General features: G+C 34.6%; 1 protein-coding gene across 1 annotated transcript; it reads left to right on the top strand.

Moving 5' to 3' along the window:
• Window positions 1-12876: 12876 nt before the first annotated feature.
• LOC139859523 (uncharacterized) lies at window positions 12877-13674 on the top strand. Its single transcript, XM_071848303.1, has 4 exons — window positions 12877-12992; window positions 13113-13188; window positions 13292-13464; window positions 13569-13674. The coding sequence occupies exons 1-4, from the start codon at window positions 12877-12879 to the stop codon at window positions 13672-13674; spliced, it is 471 nt and encodes a 156-aa protein (XP_071704404.1).
• Window positions 13675-22898: the final 9224 nt, after the last annotated feature.

Below are 22898 nucleotides of genomic sequence, written 5' to 3'. Positions count from 1 at the left end.
CCATAGAATTTTTGCTATAAATAGAGATGCAAACTTTCATTGTAAATCATCCCAAAAATCACTCAGAGAATGAAGTGTAATCACAACCTAGAGAGTGTGTGTGAGTTTGAGAGTTTTTTTGTAAGAGTTTTGTAATACTCTGTAAATCTATTCTTGTGAGTAATAGAGTTGTTTTTCTCTCAAATTTGTATCTCCTAACGTCCAGGCAATCCTCTCTTCCTAACACACATTTTATTACTTTCATCATCCTCTAAACCCTGAAATATTTTTTTACATGATGAAATACTGCTTTAATATCATATATCTTATTCTTAGTTGTGTAAACAGATAGTTAAGAGATCACAAACTGGCTTTGGGGTTTGAAATCTCCAACAGGAACAACTTTTGCACCAAATGCTTCCAGCAACGACCGCAACTTCTTAACTTTATACTGTAAAAAACATACACACGTAAGACTCTACACATTTAAATAGCACAAAGTATATTTTGATATAAAATAAATAGTCCAACAGAAAAATTTAGAGTAACTTATCGGGACAACTTGAAGCTTACTCTATCTGACGGTATCCACGTAAGCAATTTTCTCGAAACTCGGGATCAACAACTTTTACGGGGACACCTAACGTTAAGGTAGGAACATAGCTGTCAAGAAGAAGAGTATACATATTTGTAATGTTGGGGTGCAAACCTATCCCATGTTGGAGGTTTTATTAAATTCTTTCGTGTAGGGTAAAATAATCGATAGCCGGATAAATCACTGAATCGTGGTATCACTTTCCGAAAGTAATTATTCGACCCTTATAGCCTGGGTTACACGAATATCACTTTGGGATAAGACAGAGATTAAATTCTTATTTTGGCAGAAACAAGAATTCCTTTTGCAGAAGAATATTTTGGTGTTCGTAACTTGTATATATTTCTCATGCATATTGGTTAATATATTTATATACACCCTTATCATGAAAGAGTCTTTTATTAAAATCAATTGGCCGATTGATTAATAAAAGTATCTTCTATAATATTCAAAAGTGGTTACAGGAAGAATATTTCTATAAACAAATATTATCACTTCCATCATTAAAGTAAAAGTTGTTACTTTTACAATAAACAAATATTATATTTTACAACTATCAAAGCATGAGTGATCACTTTATAATAAACAAGTATTATTCCTTCAATCACTAAAGTAAAAGTGGGTGCAAGAATAATTCTTCAGTAATCACTCAAAATTGTGTTAAGTGTTTTCTTACTGCTGTCTCTTAAGAACCAGCACTGCAAAAGGACCAGCAGCGCAAAAATCAGCAAACAGGACCAGCAGCGCAAAAGTCAGCATACAGGACCAGCAGCGCAAAAGTCAGCATACAGGACCAGCAGCGCAGAGGAACCAGCAAACAGGACCAGCTGCGCAGAACAACCAGCACAGGGATTAGCTGCGCAGAACAACCAGCACAGGGACCAGCTGCGCAGAACAACCAGCACAGGGACCAGCTGCGCAGAACAACCAGCACAGGGACCAGCAATGCAGAACAACCAGCACAAGGACCAGCAATGCAGAACAACCAGCACAAGGACCAGCAATGCAGAACAACCAGCACAAAACACTTAGCCAAATTTCAGCTTACTAAGAAAACTTAGTACTGAAAACACTTAGTCAAATTTCAGGTAGACCAAGTCATGATAGTAAATAATGGAAAACCACTTTTGGGTTCGGGTAATCTATCACTTAATGGGTGTACACTCCGTACCTCCAAACCCATTTACAAGTGTAGATTAAAACCCAAAATTACACTAAATTTACAACAATCCTCCCCAATTTAGTGCAATTCGTTTCATGAGAATTAAACAAATTAAAACAAAACTCATGCATAAATGAAAATATCTTGAAGATTGAATTTTCACCTTAGTACATTACACATTCCAAATATTCGAGAATCGGGGTGTTCTAAGAATTGAACCCTTCAACCCATTTGAATAACTGAAAATAACATACACATAAGTTTTCAAATACTCTAAAGCTATCCTGACACTTTACAAGCCATGTGTCCATATCCATTCATGAATGTATCTAAAGCAAAAGTCCAAGCTTTGTTGAAGCGGCAAAACTTCACATTCACATAGGTAGTTCATTTCAGTCATGCACCTGCTATTGCACTTTTTCAAATAAACCATTAAGAAGCTAAACTTCATCCTCACCTTCAATAGGTCCGAGTACATACCTTACCTTGGGATGATACAAAATTTTGTACTCCAAATTTCTAAGTATAAGCCTTCCACATTGAATTCAAATTCTAATTTTCATCAGAAGGGAATTGGGTATCTTATAATTAGAAATTTATGTAGACTTTAAACCCATCCCCACAGCAGACTTGTTCACCAAGTCTCTTGCCAATCCCTTCGTCAAGTGATCAGCTAAATTCTGTTGTGACCTCACGAACACTATAGAAATCACCCCATTCATGATGAGTTCACGAATCATGCTATTTCTGACACCTAAGTGTCTAGACTTTCCATTGTACATCTGGCTATAAGCCTTTGCCAATGTCGCAGCACTATCACAATGGATAGACATGGGTGCTATAGGTTTAGGCCATAATGGTATCTCATGGATCAAGTTTCTAAGCCATTCTGCTTCTTTACCAGCAGCAGCTAAAGCAACAAACTCAGATTCCATCGTTGAGTTAGTAATACATGTCTGCTTCTTAGAAGCCCATGAAATAGCACCTCCCCCAAGCAAGAACACCCAACCACTCGTTGAAGAATGATCTTCAATATTGGTTATCCAACTCGCATCAGAATATCCTTCTATTACTGAAGGAAACCCATTATAAGATAAACTATAGTCCATAGTTTTCTTCAAGTACTTCAGTACCCGCCTAATTGCTTGCCAGTGATGAGTACTAGGATTACTAGCATATCTACTCAGTTTTCCCACAGCAAAAGCAATATCCGGCCTTGAACAAGTCATGGCGTACATCAAACACCCAATCACCTGAGAATACTCAAGTTGTGATACAGCTTCACCTTGATTAGGCATAAGCTTCTCACTTGGATCAACAGGGGTACTCACAGGATTACATTCAAAGCAATTGAACTTTTTCAACACCTTCTCAATATAATGAGATTGACAAATCGAAATTCCTTTGCTTTCACGTTTGATCCTAATGCCAAGGATAACGTCAGCCTCCCCCATATCTTTCATGGAGAATTTTGATGACAAAAATTCTTTTGTTAAATCAACCTGACTTTGGTCAGTCCCAAAGATTAACATGTCATCAACATATAGACAAATTATAACTCCTTTACCAGAATCATCAAATTTACTATATACACATTTATCTGCTTGGTTTAATTTAAAACCACTAGATAAAATCACTTCATCAAACTTTTGATGCCATTGATTAGGTGCTTGTTTCAAACCATATAAGGATTTCACAAGTTTGCACACCTTGCCTTCATTTCCTGTCATGACAAAGCCCTGAGGTTGGTTCATATAAACCTCCTCATCCAATTCACCATTCAAGAATGCTGTCTTCACATCCATCTGGTGAATAACTAGATTGTGAATCGTAGCCAAAGCAATCAGCAGTCTAATGGTAGTGATACGTGCCACGGGAGCATAAGTATCAAAATAGTCAATTCCAGACTTTTGTCTAAAGCCTTGAATGACTAACCTTGCCTTGAATTTTTCAATAGTTCCATCCACCTTCATCTTCTTTTTGAAGATCCATTTGCAACCCAAAGGTTTGCAACCAGGAGGTAGATCAGCTAACACCCAAGTGTTATTGCCCATGATAGAATCTATCTCATCATTAATTGCCTCTTTCCAGAATGCAACATCCTGAGACCTCATTGCTTCATCATATGTTTTAGGATCATCATCAACATTGAAACAATACGAATATTGGGTAGAAACATCATCCCTAGAACCTTCAACTAAGTATAGTTGAAAATCTGGTCCAAATGATTTAGGTTTCCTTTTTCTTTTGCTTTTCCGAAGCTCAAGTGACTGATCAACGGCCTTTTCAGAGACTTCATCATTACAATCCTTATTGATTCCATTGTTACTAGGAATCATATCCTTTGGTCTAGGTATAGATGAAAATCGATTTTCATCAAAGATTGCATCCCTTGAATCAATCACGGAATTGATTGAGACAAACTCATTAGGCTCTATTACATAGAACCTATATGCCTTGGAATGTTCAACATATCCAACAAATATGCAATCTATACCTCTTTCACCTAAACTTTTCTTCTTGGGATCAGGTAGTCTTACAACCGCCCTACAGCCCCATACCCGAAGATAATTCAAGTTAGGTTTCCTTTTATTCCAAAGTTCATAAGGTGTAATCTTGTTTCTTTTGTTAGGAACTCTATTAAGCAAATAACAAGCTGTTAACATAGCTTCCCCCCAAAATCCTTCACTTAAACCCGAATAGGATAACATGGAATTAACCATTTCCTTAAGGACCCTATTCTTCCTTTCAGATATACCATTTTGTTGTGGAGTATAAGGAGCTGTGGTCTCATGGATAATACCAACGGATTGAAAATACGATTGGTCAATGTATTCACCTCCCATATCTGTTCTAAGTCTTTTAATCAAAGCCTTTTGTTGTAATTCTACTTCAGTTTTAAATATTTTAAATTTATCTAATGCTTCATCCTTAGTATGTAACAAATAAACATAGCAAAATCTAGAAGCATCATCAATAAAAGTCACAAAATATTTCTTGTTCCCTAAAGTAGGAGTAGCATGCAAATCACATAAATCACTATGTATTAATTCCAAAATTTCAGTATCACGATGTACATTTTGAAATGGTTTCTTAGTGATCTTTGTTAACATACACGTTTTACACTTTTCATTGTTCATGTCAAAAGCCGGTATTAATCCATCTTTAGACATATCTTGCATTCTTTTAAAGTGTATATGTCCTAGTCTAGCATGCCAAAGTGTAGAATTATTTATGCTAGAAGTAGATATAAAAGCAAAATTAACATTCAAGTGATTAATGTTAAGTCTAAACATTCTATTGCATAAATAACCAAAACCAACAAACATACCATGTTTTGACAAAACAAACTTATCAGATTCAATCACTTGTTTATAACCACAACAATTTAACACACTACTGGAAATCAAATTTTTTCTTATTTGTGGTACATGCAAAACATCAAACAAACAAATAGTTTTTCCAGAACTAAAACACAAATCCACACTTCCACGTCCATGAACAGAGGCTGTTGACTCATTTCCCATATGAAGAATTGATCCATCAGTCACGGACTCGTAAGTCTTGAACCAAAATCTATCCTTGCATACATGGGTGGTGGCTCCCGAGTCAACCCACCACGCGACATCATCATCCTGCACAAAATAAGCCTCAGATATATATGAAACATAATAATTCTCATTTGAATTATTAAATATATTCTGACCTTTCGAGTTGTGGTTGTTTAAACCATTTCCCGAACCGCTTGTGCTAGATCCTTTGGCATTATTATTACCAAAAATAACCTTGCAATCCTTTTTTATGTGTCCAGTTTTACCACACTTCCAACAAGTCAATTTAGACTTCTTGTTCGGAATAGCCTTGTTATAACCTTGATGTTTACGTTTGCCCTTTTTGTCATTATTACTAGTGAACTTTTTATGTTCCACCATATTGACAACAGACGTACCAGCAACTTCGTTGCTCTTTGGCTTGTCATTATCCTGCAACCTGAGGGATTCCTCAATACGCAGATGACTACCCAACTCAACAAGAGTTAACTCCTCCTTCTTATGTTTCAAAGAATGTTTAAATTCTTTCCAAGATGGAGGTAGTTTATCAATTATGCTTGAGACTTGAATAGACTCATCCATGTTCATCTTATGTTGTGTGAATTGACCAAGTATACGAATGAGCTCATTGTATTGTTCCAAGACCGGTCTAGAATCGACCATCTTGTAATTATTAAAATTACTCACAAGGAACTTTTTACTAGAAGCATCCTCAGACATATACTTGGTTTCTAAACAGTCCCATAGTTCTTTAGAAGATTCAATATTTAGGTAAATATCAAAAAGGGAATCAGCCATACCATTGAGGATTAAACCTCTAGCGATGTAGTCATCGTTCTCCCACTTGCACCTTTTCCGAATTTGTTCAATAGTGGCATCATCACCATGATCTTCGGGAATTGGTGTGCTGAGTACGTACACCACACTCATGCTGCTCAGAAAGAAGTGCATCTTCTTTTGCCATCTCCTAAAATCAATTCCCTCAAACTTATCAAGTTTGGAGAAATTCGCCGTCATGTGTTTCATCGTAGCCGCCATCGATTATAACGTATAATTACTTTCGATTGTTGGAGGTTTTATTAAATTCTTTCGTGTAGGGTAAAATAATCGATAGCCGGATAAATCACTGAATCGTGGTATCACTTTCCGAAAGTAATTATTCGACCCTTATAGCCTGGGTTACACGAATATCACTTTGGGATAAGACAGAGATTAAATTCTTGTTTTGGCAGAAACAAGAATTCCTTTTGCAGAAGAATATTTTGGTGTTCGTAACTTGTATATATTTCTCATGCATATTGGTTAATATATTTATATACACCCTTATCATGAAAGAGTCTTTTATTAAAATCAATTGGCCGATTGATTAATAAAAGTATCTTCTATAATATTCAAAAGTGGTTACAGGAAGAATATTTCTATAAACAAATATTATCACTTCCATCATTAAAGTAAAAGTTGTTACTTTTACAATAAACAAATATTATATTTTACAACTATCAAAGCATGAGTGATCACTTTATAATAAACAAGTATTATTCCTTCAATCACTAAAGCAAAAGTGGGTGCAAGAATAATTCTTCAGTAATCACTCAAAATTGTGTTAAGTGTTTTCTTACTGCTGTCTCTTAAGAACCAGCACTGCAAAAGGACCAGCAGCGCAAAAATCAGCAAACAGGACCAGCAGCGCAAAAGTCAGCATACAGGACCAGCAGCGCAAAAGTCAGCATACAGGACCAGCAGCGCAGAGGAACCAGCAAACAGGACCAGCTGCGCAGAACAACCAGCACAGGGATCAGCTGCGCAGAACAACCAGCACAGGGACCAGCTGCGCAGAACAACCAGCACAGGGACCAGCTGCGCAGAACAACCAGCACAGGGACCAGCAATGCAGAACAACCAACACAAGGACCAGCAATGCAGAACAACCAGCACAAGGACCAGCAATGCAGAACAACCAGCACAAAACACTTAGCCAAATTTCAGCTTACTAAGAAAACTTAGTACTGAAAACACTTAGTCAAATTTCAGGTAGACCAAGTCATGATAGTAAATAATGGAAAACCACTTTTGGGTTCGGGTAATCTATCACTTAATGGGTGTACACTCCGTACCTCCAAACCCATTTACAAGTGTAGATTAAAACCCAAAATTACACTAAATTTACAACATCTCACATAGGAGGGAGACAAAAACAAATGTATGTATATAAGTCTAAGGGGAAGTCCCTCAAATACCAATTGGTTTTAGAAAGTGATGAACTCTTGGGCTTATATTGGAATTACTTGAATATGCAAATATAAATATAAATTAAGTATTAAATAAAGATAAGTCAGATACTCACAAGCTGCAGCTCGGGATTTCAGTGCCAATACGTTTATCTTCAAGTAACTAAATACAAGACAAAAGTTGTACAAGTCTTTGAATAGCATATAGTTCTTAAATCTTATCACTAAGTTTGATTTATGGATAGATATCTCCTATTCACATAAATAGGAACAACGTCTCGAACACCTTTATGTATCTTTAAGTACCTTTAGAATATGGTATAAATCATCAACCGTTTAACTTGATATGTGGTCATATATGCATATGCATAGCGTACACTAAAATTGTTAAGACGCAACACTAAAGGTACCTTTATCCATGTATATCTGACGAATGTCTCTTAAACAATATAGCATCAACTACATCAGAGACACGCTACTATCAAGAAGACATGTGTGGACCCGCAGACCATATTGTAACGTTGTCCATCATCGATAATTATATTTCATGAACCATCCAAACTCTTACAGGTATTCAGTTATGATTGGTGAGTACTTTCAAGACACAATTACAAGTTTTGTGCTTATTGCAAATCATTAACTTGATATTACATTGTAACCATAAGCAGCCAGTATATTGTAACTCTAAAGATTAAACTTGTACATATTTGCTTGCTAATAAAATTAAATTATTTGTTCGATATAACCTAAATATACAAATTCTAATTAGTATAGATAAATTCATTACGTCATGGTTTCTATTTCAAGCAAAGTTAGTGACAGTTATCGTGTTTACATCTTCGTATCTGGAGCACATTTAAATTATTTTTATGGCTATATTAATTCTATTTTTATTATATTAATTATTTTCAAAAAAATTTGGTTCTAAGTTTTCATTATTGTTTCTAGACATGTTAAAGTTGAGAAAATAGTTCCTTAATCTGTTTTCTGTCTCGATTTAAATTTTATATATTTTAAGAAGAATAATAATTTTATTTTATTATTATAGAACTTATAATAATTTTATTTTATTATTATAGAACTTATATATATTATATATTAGAAGTAAAAGTTCCACTCCTTAACCAGACCAATAAATCTGGTAATATTCAACCCGGTGTTTCATTAAGGATTAATAATGCTATAACATAATTTGTTTTGAAAACTTTGTTGCTTTTTCATTCTTTAGCTCCTGCTGTTAATTCATTCTTTAGGTCCTGCTGTTAACAAGTAAATTTGTTAATCGAATTTTAAAACAGGTGTATCTTAAAAAACAACTAATGTTGTGTATTTTTTGTTTCTCTACTAGTCGACTTGGCTTGTTATTGAGGATTAAACACGTTATCTCTGCTTTTGTTTTGAGAAACTGCAATTTTATTTTGTTGCTTGTTCGTTATCCCGATGCTCTTGGTGTTCAGTAAGTCCGTTAATTAAACTTCAAAACAAGTATACCTTGAAAAACATCTAATGTTGGTGTATGTTTGCAGGAATCTTGATCACACTATGACAGTTATGTTTAGGTTGGTGGCAATTCTATTGTCCTGTGTTGTTGTTGTCAAGTCGAAAGTTATTAAGAAAATGCCATACATAGCATGCTTATCTTTCTGGTCTTTTAGTTTCTCATTGTGGTTTTATATCAGTTCTGTAACTCCTTTAAACCGTCATAGAATGTTTGGATTTTCGTTTTGATCCGTTTTTTATTGCGTCGCTAGTGGTAGCTGTTCTTTTTAGTGGCTGAAAGAATTATTTGATAAATATAACTCATCAACTAACAACTCCTTGAACCATGCCCACCCGAATCATCAACAAATTGTTGGTTTATTTTGGCTAGTAGAAGATATGTTTATCCCACATTGGTGGGAGGAAGATGTGAGGGGTGAGTGACTTGGTTATATAAGAGGGGCTAAGTCTTCATTCCAAATTGCACCAATCAATACACTTTAAGCATTTGATTATTTCTTTCTTTCTTACCCTTGTTTGAGAGTTGTATTAGTTAAATATTTTGGAGAGTGTAGTTGGCTTAAGAGAGTCGTCTATATCATTGTAACAATTTGTGATATAGTGTATTTCTCTCTTTGGGGGCCGGTGGTTTTTCTCCTGTTTTGGAGTTTCCACGTTAAATCTTGTGTTGTGTATTGTTCTTATTTCTTTACTATTATTGTTGGGCTGGGTGGTGGGAATTAGTGAGGCCGTAATTTCCCAACAACTGGTATCAGAGCGTCAGGTTTGACGAGGGTCTCGGTTATAGGAGTCGGAGTATGCTCTGTGGTTGCCACGGGAGTGGATCGTCCACATCAGAAACGAGTTCTATCGATCGTATAGGGTATCTGGTTAGACAATATTTTTTCTGATTCGTAGTAATAATTGGATTTGTTAGTGGCCTAGTTGTGGATTTTCGATTTAAAGGGTCCTGGCTACCTGCTACATCTTTTGGCTATTCGAAACGTGAGCAAAATCAGAGAAAGTTGTTGTCTATAGGATACGGATACGATGTTGAAGTTCAGTCCAATGAGGTTTGATGTAGAGAAATTTGATGGGATGATCAATTTTGGCTTATGGCAGGTTCAAGTCAAGGATGTGTTGATTCAGTCCGGTTTACACAAGGCTTTGAAGGGTAAACTCACCCTTGTTCCTGGCAGTGATTCTAGCAGTAAGTTCGATGAAGAAGAATGGGATGATATGGATTTGAGGGCAGCAAGTGCGATTCGTTTGTGTCTTGCAAAGAACGTGCTTGCAAATGTGCACGGGTTATCAACGGCAAAGGAGCTTTGGGTTAAACTAGAGCAGTTGTACCAGGGCAAGGGCATCTCAAATCGGTTGTGTCTTAAAGAACAATTTCATACTCTGCGTATGGATGGGGGTTCAAAGATTTCAGATCATCTAAGTATTCTTAATGGTATTGTTTCAGAACTGGAGGCTATTGGAGTTAAAACGGATGATGAAGATAAAGCTTTGAGGTTGATATTATCTTTATCATCGTCTTATGAACACATGAAACCTATTTTGATGTATGGGAAGAAAACTCTGAAGTTTGAAGACGTTACTAGCAAGCTCCTATCCGAGGAGAAAAGACTGGAAGGTAACGGGGTCTCGTCATCAGGAGATACGATAGTGTTGTGTTCGGATAGGCAGAAGAGAAACTCTAGAAAGAATCTGACATGCTGGAAGTGCGGGAAGACTGGACATGTAAGGGTTAATTGTCCCGGTGGAGCTAATCCGGCAAATGGCTCCAAAGACGCTAACATTGTCTCCGTTGTTACGGAGAGTGACGAATTCCTCTGAAGTCACGTCATCCTCATGGTGTGTCCGCGCCACCGTGGAAAGGGATGTTCGTTAGCGGTTCCACAATTACACATGGGCATTGGTTTGGCGTTGATGCAGGCTGTGTGGTGGAAACTGATGTTGTAGCTGATGGGACTTTCGGGAAAGCCAAACAAGGAAGTTGCACCATAAAGTTTCAGCTGGTTGTTCAACAACATGTGTCGAGGTGAAATGCTTGGAATGTGATATTCTAAGTGCTATACTCTTAATGGTGGAGTATGATAATTCTTGTTAAGAGTTATGATTGTCTGTGATGACAATGATTGTCGGTTTAGACAATGTTCGATGAAGAAGCAAGTTTTGTCTCTTGGGAGATAATGTCAACGGTATGAAGATGAGGATCTTGAAGTTGTCGTCGAGGAAGCGTCTACATCGGTTATCCTTGCAATGTGGAAGCATGGTTATCTTCTTCTATCCAAAAGGTGGAGATTTGTTGGTTTATTTTGGCTAGTAGAAGATATGTTTATCCCACATTGGTGGGAGGAAGATGTGAGGGGTGAGTGACTTGGTTATATAAGAGGGGCTAAGGCTTCATTCCAAATTGCACCAATCAATACACTTTAAGTATTTGATTATTTCTTTCTTTCTTACCCTTGTTTGAGAGTTGTATTAGTTAAATATTTTGGAGAGTGTAGTTGGCTTAAGAGAGTCGTCTATATCATTGTAACAATTTGTGATATAGTGTATTTCTCTCTTTGGGGGCCGGTGATTTTTCTCCTGTTTTGGAGTTTTCACGTTAAATCTTGTGTTGTGTATTGTTCTTATTTCTTTACTATTATTGTTGGGCTGGGTGGTGGGAATTAATGAGGCCGTAATTTCCCAACACAAATAACTCATTCTGCCACTAGCTACCACCAGCAACGCAATCACCAGAATAGATCCAAACGAAAGGCCAAACATTCTACAACAGTTTGAAAGAGTAACAAGTTCAATAGAAAACCGCAACAAGGAGCAAAAAGATCGAAAAGATAAGCATGCTATATTTCACCTCTTTATTAGCTTTCTACTTGACAACACCAGCAGCGACAACAAAATTGGCACCGACCCAAATATAATTATCATAATGTGATCACGATTTCTGCAAAAGTACACCACACTATATGTTTTTCAAGGTAAAACTGTTTTAAATTATAATTAAAGGCCTTACTGGTTAACAGTAAGAGCATGGTGGAAAACAAATAAGCAACAGAATAAAATTGTAGATCCTCAAAACAAACATAGATATATCATTTTTAATCCTCAATAACAAACATGGTGGACTAATAGAGCAACAAAAAATACACAAAATTAGTTTCTTTTTAGAATACAGTTGTTTAACACTTTGATTAATAAACTTGCTTGTTAACAACAGAACCTTTTTAAAAAATGGAAACATAAAAATATATTAGAGAACTGCAACGTCAAATTTAACAGAAACAGTAATGAAAAGTTAGAACTATAATAATAAAAAAGGTACTGAACATTCCTGAAAATAATTAAATTAAAAAAAATTAAAAAACAGAATTATTATTATAACTATAACAATAAGTTAAATGTGCTCAAGATACAAAGATGTAACACGATAAATGTCACTACAACATCACAGTAACGTTGTCGAAAGCAGAAACCTTGACGCAAACGTAAAGCTAAATATTAACATAAAATAACTTACTAATAAGCATGTTGAACCACAACGCCATTCCACACTAACTATTGTTTGACATATGACTATTGTGGTTATGCTCGAAGAAGATATTTAAGGTTATGAGTTCGAGTCTGTTGTAGACAAAATGAATGTGTGTTTGCCGTTCCAAAAAAAAAAAACCTTTAATTTTGTTTTGTGCTTTCTCGTTTCTCTTTTGGAAAAACATATTTGCCACCCTGGCGTAATGCTGTTTAAGTTGTTTGCACAAGTTTACAACTTCACATACAACTAACTTAAAGGGCTACAATTACAATGCAAGTGAAGCTTATAAACCATACGGTCACATATAACATTTCAGGATACTGAAGGAAATTACAATGGCCCTTTTAATAGATTTACTTCCCAGTGAATACGGTTACATTATCCTAACAATTATCGCCTACTGCTTTTTCAATGCTTATATGCAGATTCAAGTAGGCAAAGCCCGAAAAAAGTAACAATACTCAATCCAGCCCTTATGTGTACTAGCTAACTATGTTCTATGTTCATAGAATCAGTTAGTTTTTTAACTACACGCTAAATCTCCAATTACCATTTTCTTTTTTTGATGAAGGTACAATGTGGGGTATCCTATATTATATGCTACCGAAGCTGATAGCAAGGATTACAAAATCTATAATTGTGTTCAGGTTTTTTAAAGTAGTTGTATATATATTATAGTGGTTGAATGTAAAAGTGAACTATGTATAGAGTTTTCATTTCCTTTACGGGTCAATTTTATTTTTTTTGCAGAGAGGGCATCAAAATTCGCTCGAAACTTTGCCAATTTTCTTCACACTGTTGGTTTTGGGAGGGCTCAAGCATCCAGTTATATGTTCTGTTTTAGGAGTAGTTTATATAGTTACCCGATATTTCTACTTCAATGGATACGCATCAGGAGATCCCAAAGGACGCCTCCCTCTTGGGTACAGTCACTTTCACTTAATTTGAACATCAACAAGTCATCTGATATGTAACGTACGTATAATCAACATTAAATATTTGGTGATCTTGGTTGTGTTGTGTGCAGGAAATATAACAATCTTGCAATGCTAGGACTTGTTATTGTCAATATTTGGTTCGGGACGAGTCTTCTCTTGGTTACTAAAGTGGCAACATCGTACACACACATATAAGTGACGCCACTAATTTGATTTAAAGTTTCCGTCTCCCCACTCATGTTTGTTTTTTACGTTATCTATTTTTCTTTTGCCTTGATCGAACTAGATTAATAAACGGGTCGTAGGATCCAGTAAGAGCAGTAAGAGCAATACAAGCACAACTTTGTTTAGACGCCTAAACATGTCTGGTTATCATAACCAAAAATGGCTTGTAATCATCCACAAGAACAGATTTATGGATTTAAAAGATTCATAATTTTCACATTCCATTATGAATCTTTACATTAGAAAGAAATAACAGTTGAACTCCAGAACAATGGATTTGTGTCAATTAAAATAAGACAAATTTTGGTTGATCCATGAAGATAGTATTTACTATTTAATCAATTAGAGTATATGTACGATTAACCTGCTAGATTGCTAGTGACATCGCAATGTGTTGATTTTCTCCTCGGATCATACCCAAACCACAATGATGGAAAAGTCGCGAGACAGAGATGACTTGGTAGAGACTTTTAAACGACTTGATACATATGTGTATGATCTAGGTGGGCCAGCCCAACCATAGTTTAGGATTAAATGAGGCAGGGTCAGATAGGAAATTTACTAACGTTGACTTTTAGTAATATATATATATATATATATATATATATATATATATATATATATATATATATATATATATATATATATATATATATATATATATATTTAACACATATATTACACATAGATAAATCTAACATAAATATTTCATTCATATGTTAATGAAATTAGGGGAACCAATAACAGTGTCATAGTAGACTTCATAAGAGGGTGTAGACGATGTGAACTCGCTTAAAAACCTCAAAACGTTAATGATGTTAATGAAATTAGGAGAACCGATAACAGTACCATAGTAGACTTCATCAGAGGCTGTAGACGATGTGAACTCGCTTAGAAACCTCAAAACGTTAATGAAATTAGGAGAACTGATAACAACAGTACCATAGTAGACTTCATCAGAGGGTGTAGACGATGTGAACTCGCTTAGAAACCTCAAAACGTTAATGATGTTAATGAAATTAGGAGAACCGATAACAGTACCATAGTAGACTTCATCAGAGGCTGTAGACGATGTGAACTCGCTTAGAAACCTCAAAACGTTAATGAAATTAGGAGAACTGATAACAACAGTACCATAGTAGACTTCATCAGAGGGTGTAGACGATGTGAACTCGCTTAGAAACCTCAAAACGTTAACGATGTTAATGAAATTAGCGGAACCGATAACAGTACCATAGTAGACTTCATCAGAGGCTGTAGACGATGTGAACTCGCTTAGAAACCTCAAAACGTTAATGATGTTAATGCAATTAGGGGAACCGATAACAGTACCATAGTAGACTTCATCAGAGGGTGTAGACGATGTGAACTCGCTTAGAAATCTCAATACGTTAATGATGTTAATGAACTTAGGGGAACCGATAACAGTACCATAGTAGACTTCATCAGAGGGTGTAGACGACGTGAACTCGCTTAGAAAGCCTTAGTAGACTTCATCAGAGGGTGTAGACAGCGTGAACTCGCTTAGAAACCTCAAAACATTAATGATGTTAATGAAATTAGGGGAACCGATAACTGTACCATAGTAGACTTCATCAGAGGGTGTAGACGATGTGAACTCGCTTAGAAACCTTAAAACGTTAATGATGTTAATGAAATTAGGGGAACCGATAACGGTACCATAGTAGACTTCATCAGAGGGTGTAGACGATGTTAACTCGCTTAGAAACCTTAAAACCTTAATGATGTTAATGAAATTAGGGGAACCGATAACGGTACCATAGTAGACTTCATCAGAGGGTGTAGACGATGTGAACTCGCTTAGAAACCTTAAAACGTTAATGAAATTAGGGGAACCGATAACGGTACCATAGTAGACTTCATCAGAGGGTGTACACGATGTGAACTCGCTTAGAAACCTCAAAACGTTAATGATGTTAATGAAATTAGGGGAACCGGTAACAGTACCATAGTAGACTTCATCACTAATGATGTGAATGTTATTTGTGGATATAAAGAACATCAAATGTAATGTTAGAAATACATATACACGGCCAATTCTAACAATGAATATTTTAATTTTCTTCTCAATATTTTACTACTCCGTAATAAATGTTTGTCGGATGTTCGAGCAGCATTGAGCTCAAGTAGTTTTATAATATATTGTTCTCAATATTTTACTACTCCGTAATAAATGTATTGTTTAATTCACAATATTTTACTACTCCGTAATTAATGTATTGTTTATAATATTCGATTAAATGTTTGTCGTCAGTAGTGTTTTAATTATACTAAATTGGAAAAAGAAAATGATAATTTTTATTCAACATAACTAATAAAAACGATACAGTTTATACCAAAATAAAAAACAACACAATTAATACTAAAATAAAAACGATACAATTAACACCAAAATAAAAACGATACAATTAATAGCAAACTTAACTAAACTTAACAATTTAGTTGACGGAAATTAAAACAAGTTTATTCATCTTCCAAAACTAAATAAAGAGAAATGCGATTAGAACGTCAACTCAGGGTTTCTTTTATACCGTTCCACTGATCCTCTTTACGGAGATATGTAGCGGACAATTCCGGAACACAGTCATCTTCTAATACAAGACGTCCGTGTGTTCGAACGGAACCATTTCTTTCAAAAAGTATAAAAGGTCCTCTAAACCTACGTCACGAACATCAATTTCTTCGAACGTAGATTTCGAACTACTCGTATAATCGTAATCTCTCATTTGATTACGGAATCTACTTCCGTAATACACTTCCAAAGAGAAAATCATCGACGAAATGGTTTCCATTTTCGATGTATTTGATGTGTGTATGAGGTTAAAAATATATGTAATGTTAGTTATATATTTATGTTCTTTATTTATAGAATCTGTATCAGGCCTTTTGCGGCGCACCGTTTGCGGCGCACAATTATTGCGGGAACTAGTACGGAGGGAAAAATTAAGCGCCAAAAAATATTGGACCCTTATTTGCTGCTCACCTTTTGCGGCGCAACTTTTGCGGCGACAAGCATCCGGGCCCACAGTTCAACCTTTGACCAGAATTTGCCAGCGAAGAAAAATGAAAAACAAAATACCATAAACTTATTTACGGCGACGGCCCACAAAGCATCACCGCAATTGCATGTAGGTCCCATTTGGCTTGTCGAAAGACTGAAATTTTTGTCATTTAGTGGTGCATTTGCGGAAGTTCGGAGCGCCGCAAAAGGGCTTCGTCGGTCGTCCTCTTTTTTCACTGGGGGCGAAATTTTTTTTAAAAGCATATCAGTTTTTTTGGGCAAAATATGAAGGTTTTTAGGCAATATTTGAAGTTTGGCAAAATCTTGAGACCTTGCGGGCAAAATATGAAGACTTTTAGCCAAAAAAAAATTCCACTAGGTTCGAAACGAAAAAACCCAAATTTTTTGCACTAAAAAAAATTTTCACTGGGGGCGGGTGACCCCACTTGCCCCTCTTCATTTCCGCCCCTGCTATTAATGAAGTATTACCCTTTTATATTTTATAATTACATTTGTTTGTGTTGTTTTTAAAACTTGTTTGATTCTTTATATTAAAAGGAAAGTTGATGAAATATTGAAATCAATTACTTTTGGTTCCAATGAGCGTAAACACGTTTAACTTCTAACAGAAAAGATAAGGTTTTTTTCTCAAAGATCTATTTTAAAATTTTATTATAAGTTTTATCATATTTAACTAATCATAACTATATAACTACTATTGAGTTTTGACAAGCTAATTCATGATAATATGTGTGCAAACTTAACTAATTGTTATAGATTATGTTGACAAAATTTATTTATTGGTTCAACTCGTACATTTATTCTATTTAAAATTGTTATGATTGTTAACTTCTTTTCTCAATATAATATTTTGTTACGATTTACATATATAGACTTCTATTGTAAGTATCTAATTGTTGGCTGATGTCACGACCAGTAAATTTGTGGCTCAATCCATTAAGCTTATGGGATATCAACCCAAAATCAAGGAAACCTTAAGAATTTCATGGAAGCTTCAAGAACTCTTTCATTGGTTCATCTTTAGAATGATGTGGAAAACTATATGGATATCTCTAGAATTATGTACATACTTTAAGTTTCGGGTACCTTAATTCTAGTCTTTTATTTAGTTTAATCATAGTCATGCATTATGTAGTAAGAGTAGTATAAATAAGGGTGACCTCATTTGGCACAACACACCTTAAAGTTATTATATTCTCTCTTGTAAAATTCTCCGAACCAACATAATCATTTTCCCTTTACTACCACTTTTTCTCTATTGGTTACTTGATCGTTGGAAGGTCCGAGTACGGTTGAATTGACTAAGTGTCGCACGAGTAGCTTATCGAGATAATTCCGTGACACTAAACCCCCTCATCTTCAAATCTCGACTTTGTCACTATTGGGAAGTTTAATTATACAGGTGGCATGTGATACTATTAAGCAGGGCCGGTCTGGTGTTTTCTGATGTCCCGAGTGAGTGAAAAATATATGCCCACTGAAAAAAATGTCCATTATATTTTAATTCATTAATAATTCATCTCATACTTTTAGTTAAATCTGATATCATGAAGCAAATATTAACCTTTAAAACATTTTCATTACACGATACATAAGTTTGAAATATCACTTCGTAAGACTAGTTTTGATCGGGTAGCGGGGTGAATGTAAGGCAATAGCATTGGGGTCCAAGGACTACACTAGGTTGGATTTTTATTTTATATAGTATCACTTAAATTGTATACAACATTGTGAACTTAAAACATCGCTTATAAAATAACCAAGTTGTGGACATGATTTTTTTTATACTTTTCTTGATTTCGGAATGGTTTAAACTTTTGTGTCAGTTCTTTTCTCTACCTTTTATTTTCAATCACTAAACTTATCAGCTTTTACTTTCCTACTTATTGATACCCTTTTTAATCTTGTCAACTTTTTGAAAATATAATTGAATAAGTTTTCAAGATTTTCATAAAATTATATTAGTTGTGAACAATTAAACACAATAAACATGTATGGTACAACTTTATAAATTACAGTATCTTTTTTATAACACAAACCAAAGATACAATATACAAAATAAAAAAGTAACTATATCTATTTGATTTTTATACATTTGTCAAATTCATACATTAAAAACACCACCTCCAGCCACAATAGCCAACCACCACCTACAGTCAATTCCAGCAACACACACCGCTAGCAGCCACTTCCGGCAACAACTGTCGCCGAAAAAACCACCGTTAACAACAACCACGGCCACCAAGATCTAAGAAACAAATAGAGGGTAAAGCAGGAAAATATAACTAAAGCAGAAACAAGAAGAAGATATAACACAAAAAAACTGATCTGAAACAGCCATCACCGGCAACCACCACCACCGGCAACACTAGCTTGAAACAACCACCTGCTAAAACTGCCAGCATACCATCACCTGCAATTAGGGGTGTTCAAAATATCCGTATCCGAAGCCGCAATCCGAAAAATCTGAAAATTCGATCCGAAAATATCCAAAAATTCAGATATCTGGATTTTCGGATATCCGAAAATCGGATATACGATTTTTTGGATTCGGGTTTCGGATATCACTTTTCAAAATTTTTGGATATTCGGATATCCAAATATCCGAATCAAAAAAGTTTATTTCAACAATGTTTCTATTTTATATTATATTTTTAGAGTTTGGTACAGGAGAGATGGCTAAGTCTGCGCCTCTCAATCTCTCTTTCTCATTTGTTTCATTAACCTCTCCATCTAATCTTCATTTCTCCATCTACTCTTCATCTCAGCTTCATTTCTCTATCTAAACTTCATCTCATATTCATCTCTCCATCTCTATCTCCAATTTTATTCAAGAAAATTTTCATCTATTAAAGCAACGTAACTACTTTCTCTAGATCCATATCTAGATCTAAATCTTTAATAGTTAGTGTAAGGTGGTTCTAGATCTAGATGGCACTATAAATGATTTGACAATCTCAGTGACACTATCTTGAGCTGAAATTAGAGCAAACTATATGAACAATTGGTGGCTATAATTATAAGAATTTATTACAAATAAAATTGTCAAAATAAATACCTCGTATTATTTATTAGAGTAGAGTTACTCCATATTGAGTGGGGTAATTGCAAAGTGTTTGTTACGTTATGTGTGATGATCGCTCCAAATCCATATGGATGAACATGCCATTCATCGATTTCATTGCGAGGTATTTGACCTCTATATGATACGTTTTGTAAACATTGCATTCTTTTGAAAAGGCACACCATAAATGAATATTTAAATCAAAGGTTTTCGACATCTGATGATTTCTACATATAGACAATCACCGTAAATAATAGTTTACAATAGTACTTTCGTTGACAATGCAGTCAAAATAAGATATATGGTGATGATTTGGCGAGTGCAATGTTTCCTTGAAAAATATGTCATGTAAGACTCCATGCACATAGCTTGTCTAACATATAAGCAAACAGCGGAAGACTTCTAGGAAACCTGAGAATAAACATGTTAACAAGTGTCAACACAAAGGTTGGTGAGTTCATAGTTTTAATGTTTTGCATAATCTGTACATAAAGGTGGATCACAAGATTTCAGTTGTTTCATCCAGAAACGTTTATCAAAATACTCTACGAAATTGAGCACCCTGGTAACTAAACTTAATGTATATATAATTTATACCCTTTGTATAATCATCTTAATATTACACGCAAACCAACGTGTACGCTTCTCAAATAGCATACGTCCGTTAAAAGGCTAGTGCTCTAGCTCGGACGGGGATATCAAGCCCTATGGATCCATATACTACTAATCGCGCCCACCAGTTCTTATAACTGGCAGTTACTAGTTACCAAAGCTAAGGGATTTTCGGTTCAAACTCGGTGTAGAATTTAGTATGTACTTGTATCCATTACGTTTAAAATAAAGTGCATGTATTCTCAGCCCAAAATATAGATTGCAAAAGCAATTAAAAAGGGAGCAAATGAAACTCACCTTAGCAGCACATAAAGTCGTTCGCTGAAATGTGACCGAAACTCGGAATACCAAATAACCGTAGATCTCAACCTAGAGAACATATGTTGGTCAATAAATGTCTATCAAACTAGGTCAGGTCATAGTGTATCACAATCCTAATGCTCGAGATCGACATACAAAAGTTATCAAAAGTCATTTCAAAAAGTCAATTTGACTCAATACTATAGTTGAATGATCATGTCAATCGAAACATTTTAACATTTCACATAGTTTCCCAATTCTTGTAAAATTAAACTATAGTTTTTATAAGGCTTTAAAATATGATAAAACAATCAGTTTTGACAATTGCTCAACAAGACGAGACGTGCCTTATATAAAATTCACTAACTCGATTAGTAATATTTGAAAATTCAATTTATCAATCTTATAAACAAGTTGTTTAAATATCAATTGCAGATTCAAAAGAAATTTCAATTAATGTTAATCATAATTCAGTTAACCATATCTTTAAATTCGTTCATCGAAATTACGCGATTTCTAAATGAAAAGTTATTGATTTTTCGCCAGCTTTCCAAAAACATACATATCATAAACCTTTTATCAGTAATATATGTATTTAATTCGTGATTCATCATAAACTGTTTAATGACGAAATTTAGCATACAAGCATGCATAAACATATATACTCGGGCACTAGCCATGGATACACTATTAATATATAAAAGATAAGATATGAATGCTCACGTATCAATATTGTGATTCAATATTGCAGGAAAGTACGTAGAAACAACAAAGATGATAAACACTAGGTTTGACTTACAAATAATACCCGCGAACATTACCCATAACCTCCATAATAATAATCCATAGTTTCCTTAGCTCTATCCCGCTTGAAAACCCATTTTGAAAGTGACACGCTCATGACTTCGTCGTAGTATTTTATGTATAATACTAATAATATTAATACCAATACTACTAATAATATTAGGATTAATAATAATGATAATGATAATAATAATAATAATAATAATAATAATAATAATAATAATAATAATAATAATAATAATAATAATAATAATAATAATAATAATAATAATAATAATAATAATAATAATAATATAAATATATTAAAGAGACAGAGAGATTGAGAGATAGATTGTTGAGTGAATTCGTCCGAAAAACTGATCGAGCTTTATAGAAGTTTTGTGTCCCTGACTGCCATGCGATCGCATGGCTTTGTAGGGTGCTTCCCATACGATCGCATGGGCTAGCTGTCCTGCACTCATCGTTTTAACTTCTAGTTTGTCGACATGTTTTTATAATATAAATATAATATATTTAATTTATATAATTAATTATATATTATATTAAATTCACGTGCATAGTTGATTTGTAATTTTTGGTCCGTTGACTCGTACGTTGTCACTCGACTTATGTCCCGGTTCCGGTTTCTCGAATGCATTTTCGTACGCTTAGAAAACTAGTACTTTTCGTTACGCGACGTGTACCTTTATCAAAAATTAAACTTAATCATTGATAAACTATGTCACTCGAAGTGTAGCTTTAATCAATTAATTGTTTTGGTTATTTGCTTCTATAAATCATCGTCTCGTAGTATATACATATACATATATACATTTTAATTTTGAAATAGTGTTTTACTGTAGCAAAGTTACTGTAGCAAAGTTTTTTTACTGTAGTAAATAGTGATTTTTGAAAACACTGTAGCTTTTCGGGTACTGTAGCAATTCGAAAATACTGTAGCAAATTAGTGTTTTACTGGTTCATCTTAAATGTTTTAGTTAACTTATCTAAATATCAATCGAATCAATAATCGAATGTTACTATCGTTTACTAAATAACTTGAAATCATATTTATATATATATGCACATTAAGTTATATATATATTGTTCGTGAATCTTCGAGAACAGTCAAAGAATAATTGATTACATGAAATTTCGTACCTACCCGTTAAAGAAATTTCGTCCCGAAATTTGAGTGAGGTCGTCATGGCTAACAATAAAAATGTTTTCATGACGAATATGAGTTGATAATTAGAGTTTTATCACCGTTGAATAATATGGATAAAACAATCCAATTACTCGAAGCGTATGAGAGAAATTATCGTAAAAGAGTGAAATGAAGGAATAGAGATTCGTCTTAATTTTTGACGTAGTAACGATTGATTTCCGGAA

This window comes from Rutidosis leptorrhynchoides, chromosome 7 (genome assembly GCF_046630445.1).
Source record: "Rutidosis leptorrhynchoides isolate AG116_Rl617_1_P2 chromosome 7, CSIRO_AGI_Rlap_v1, whole genome shotgun sequence".
In the NCBI taxonomy this organism is placed as follows: domain Eukaryota; kingdom Viridiplantae; phylum Streptophyta; class Magnoliopsida; order Asterales; family Asteraceae; genus Rutidosis; species Rutidosis leptorrhynchoides.
Note: the sequence above shows the minus strand (reverse complement) of the source record. Positions and strands in the feature narration are given on the sequence as shown.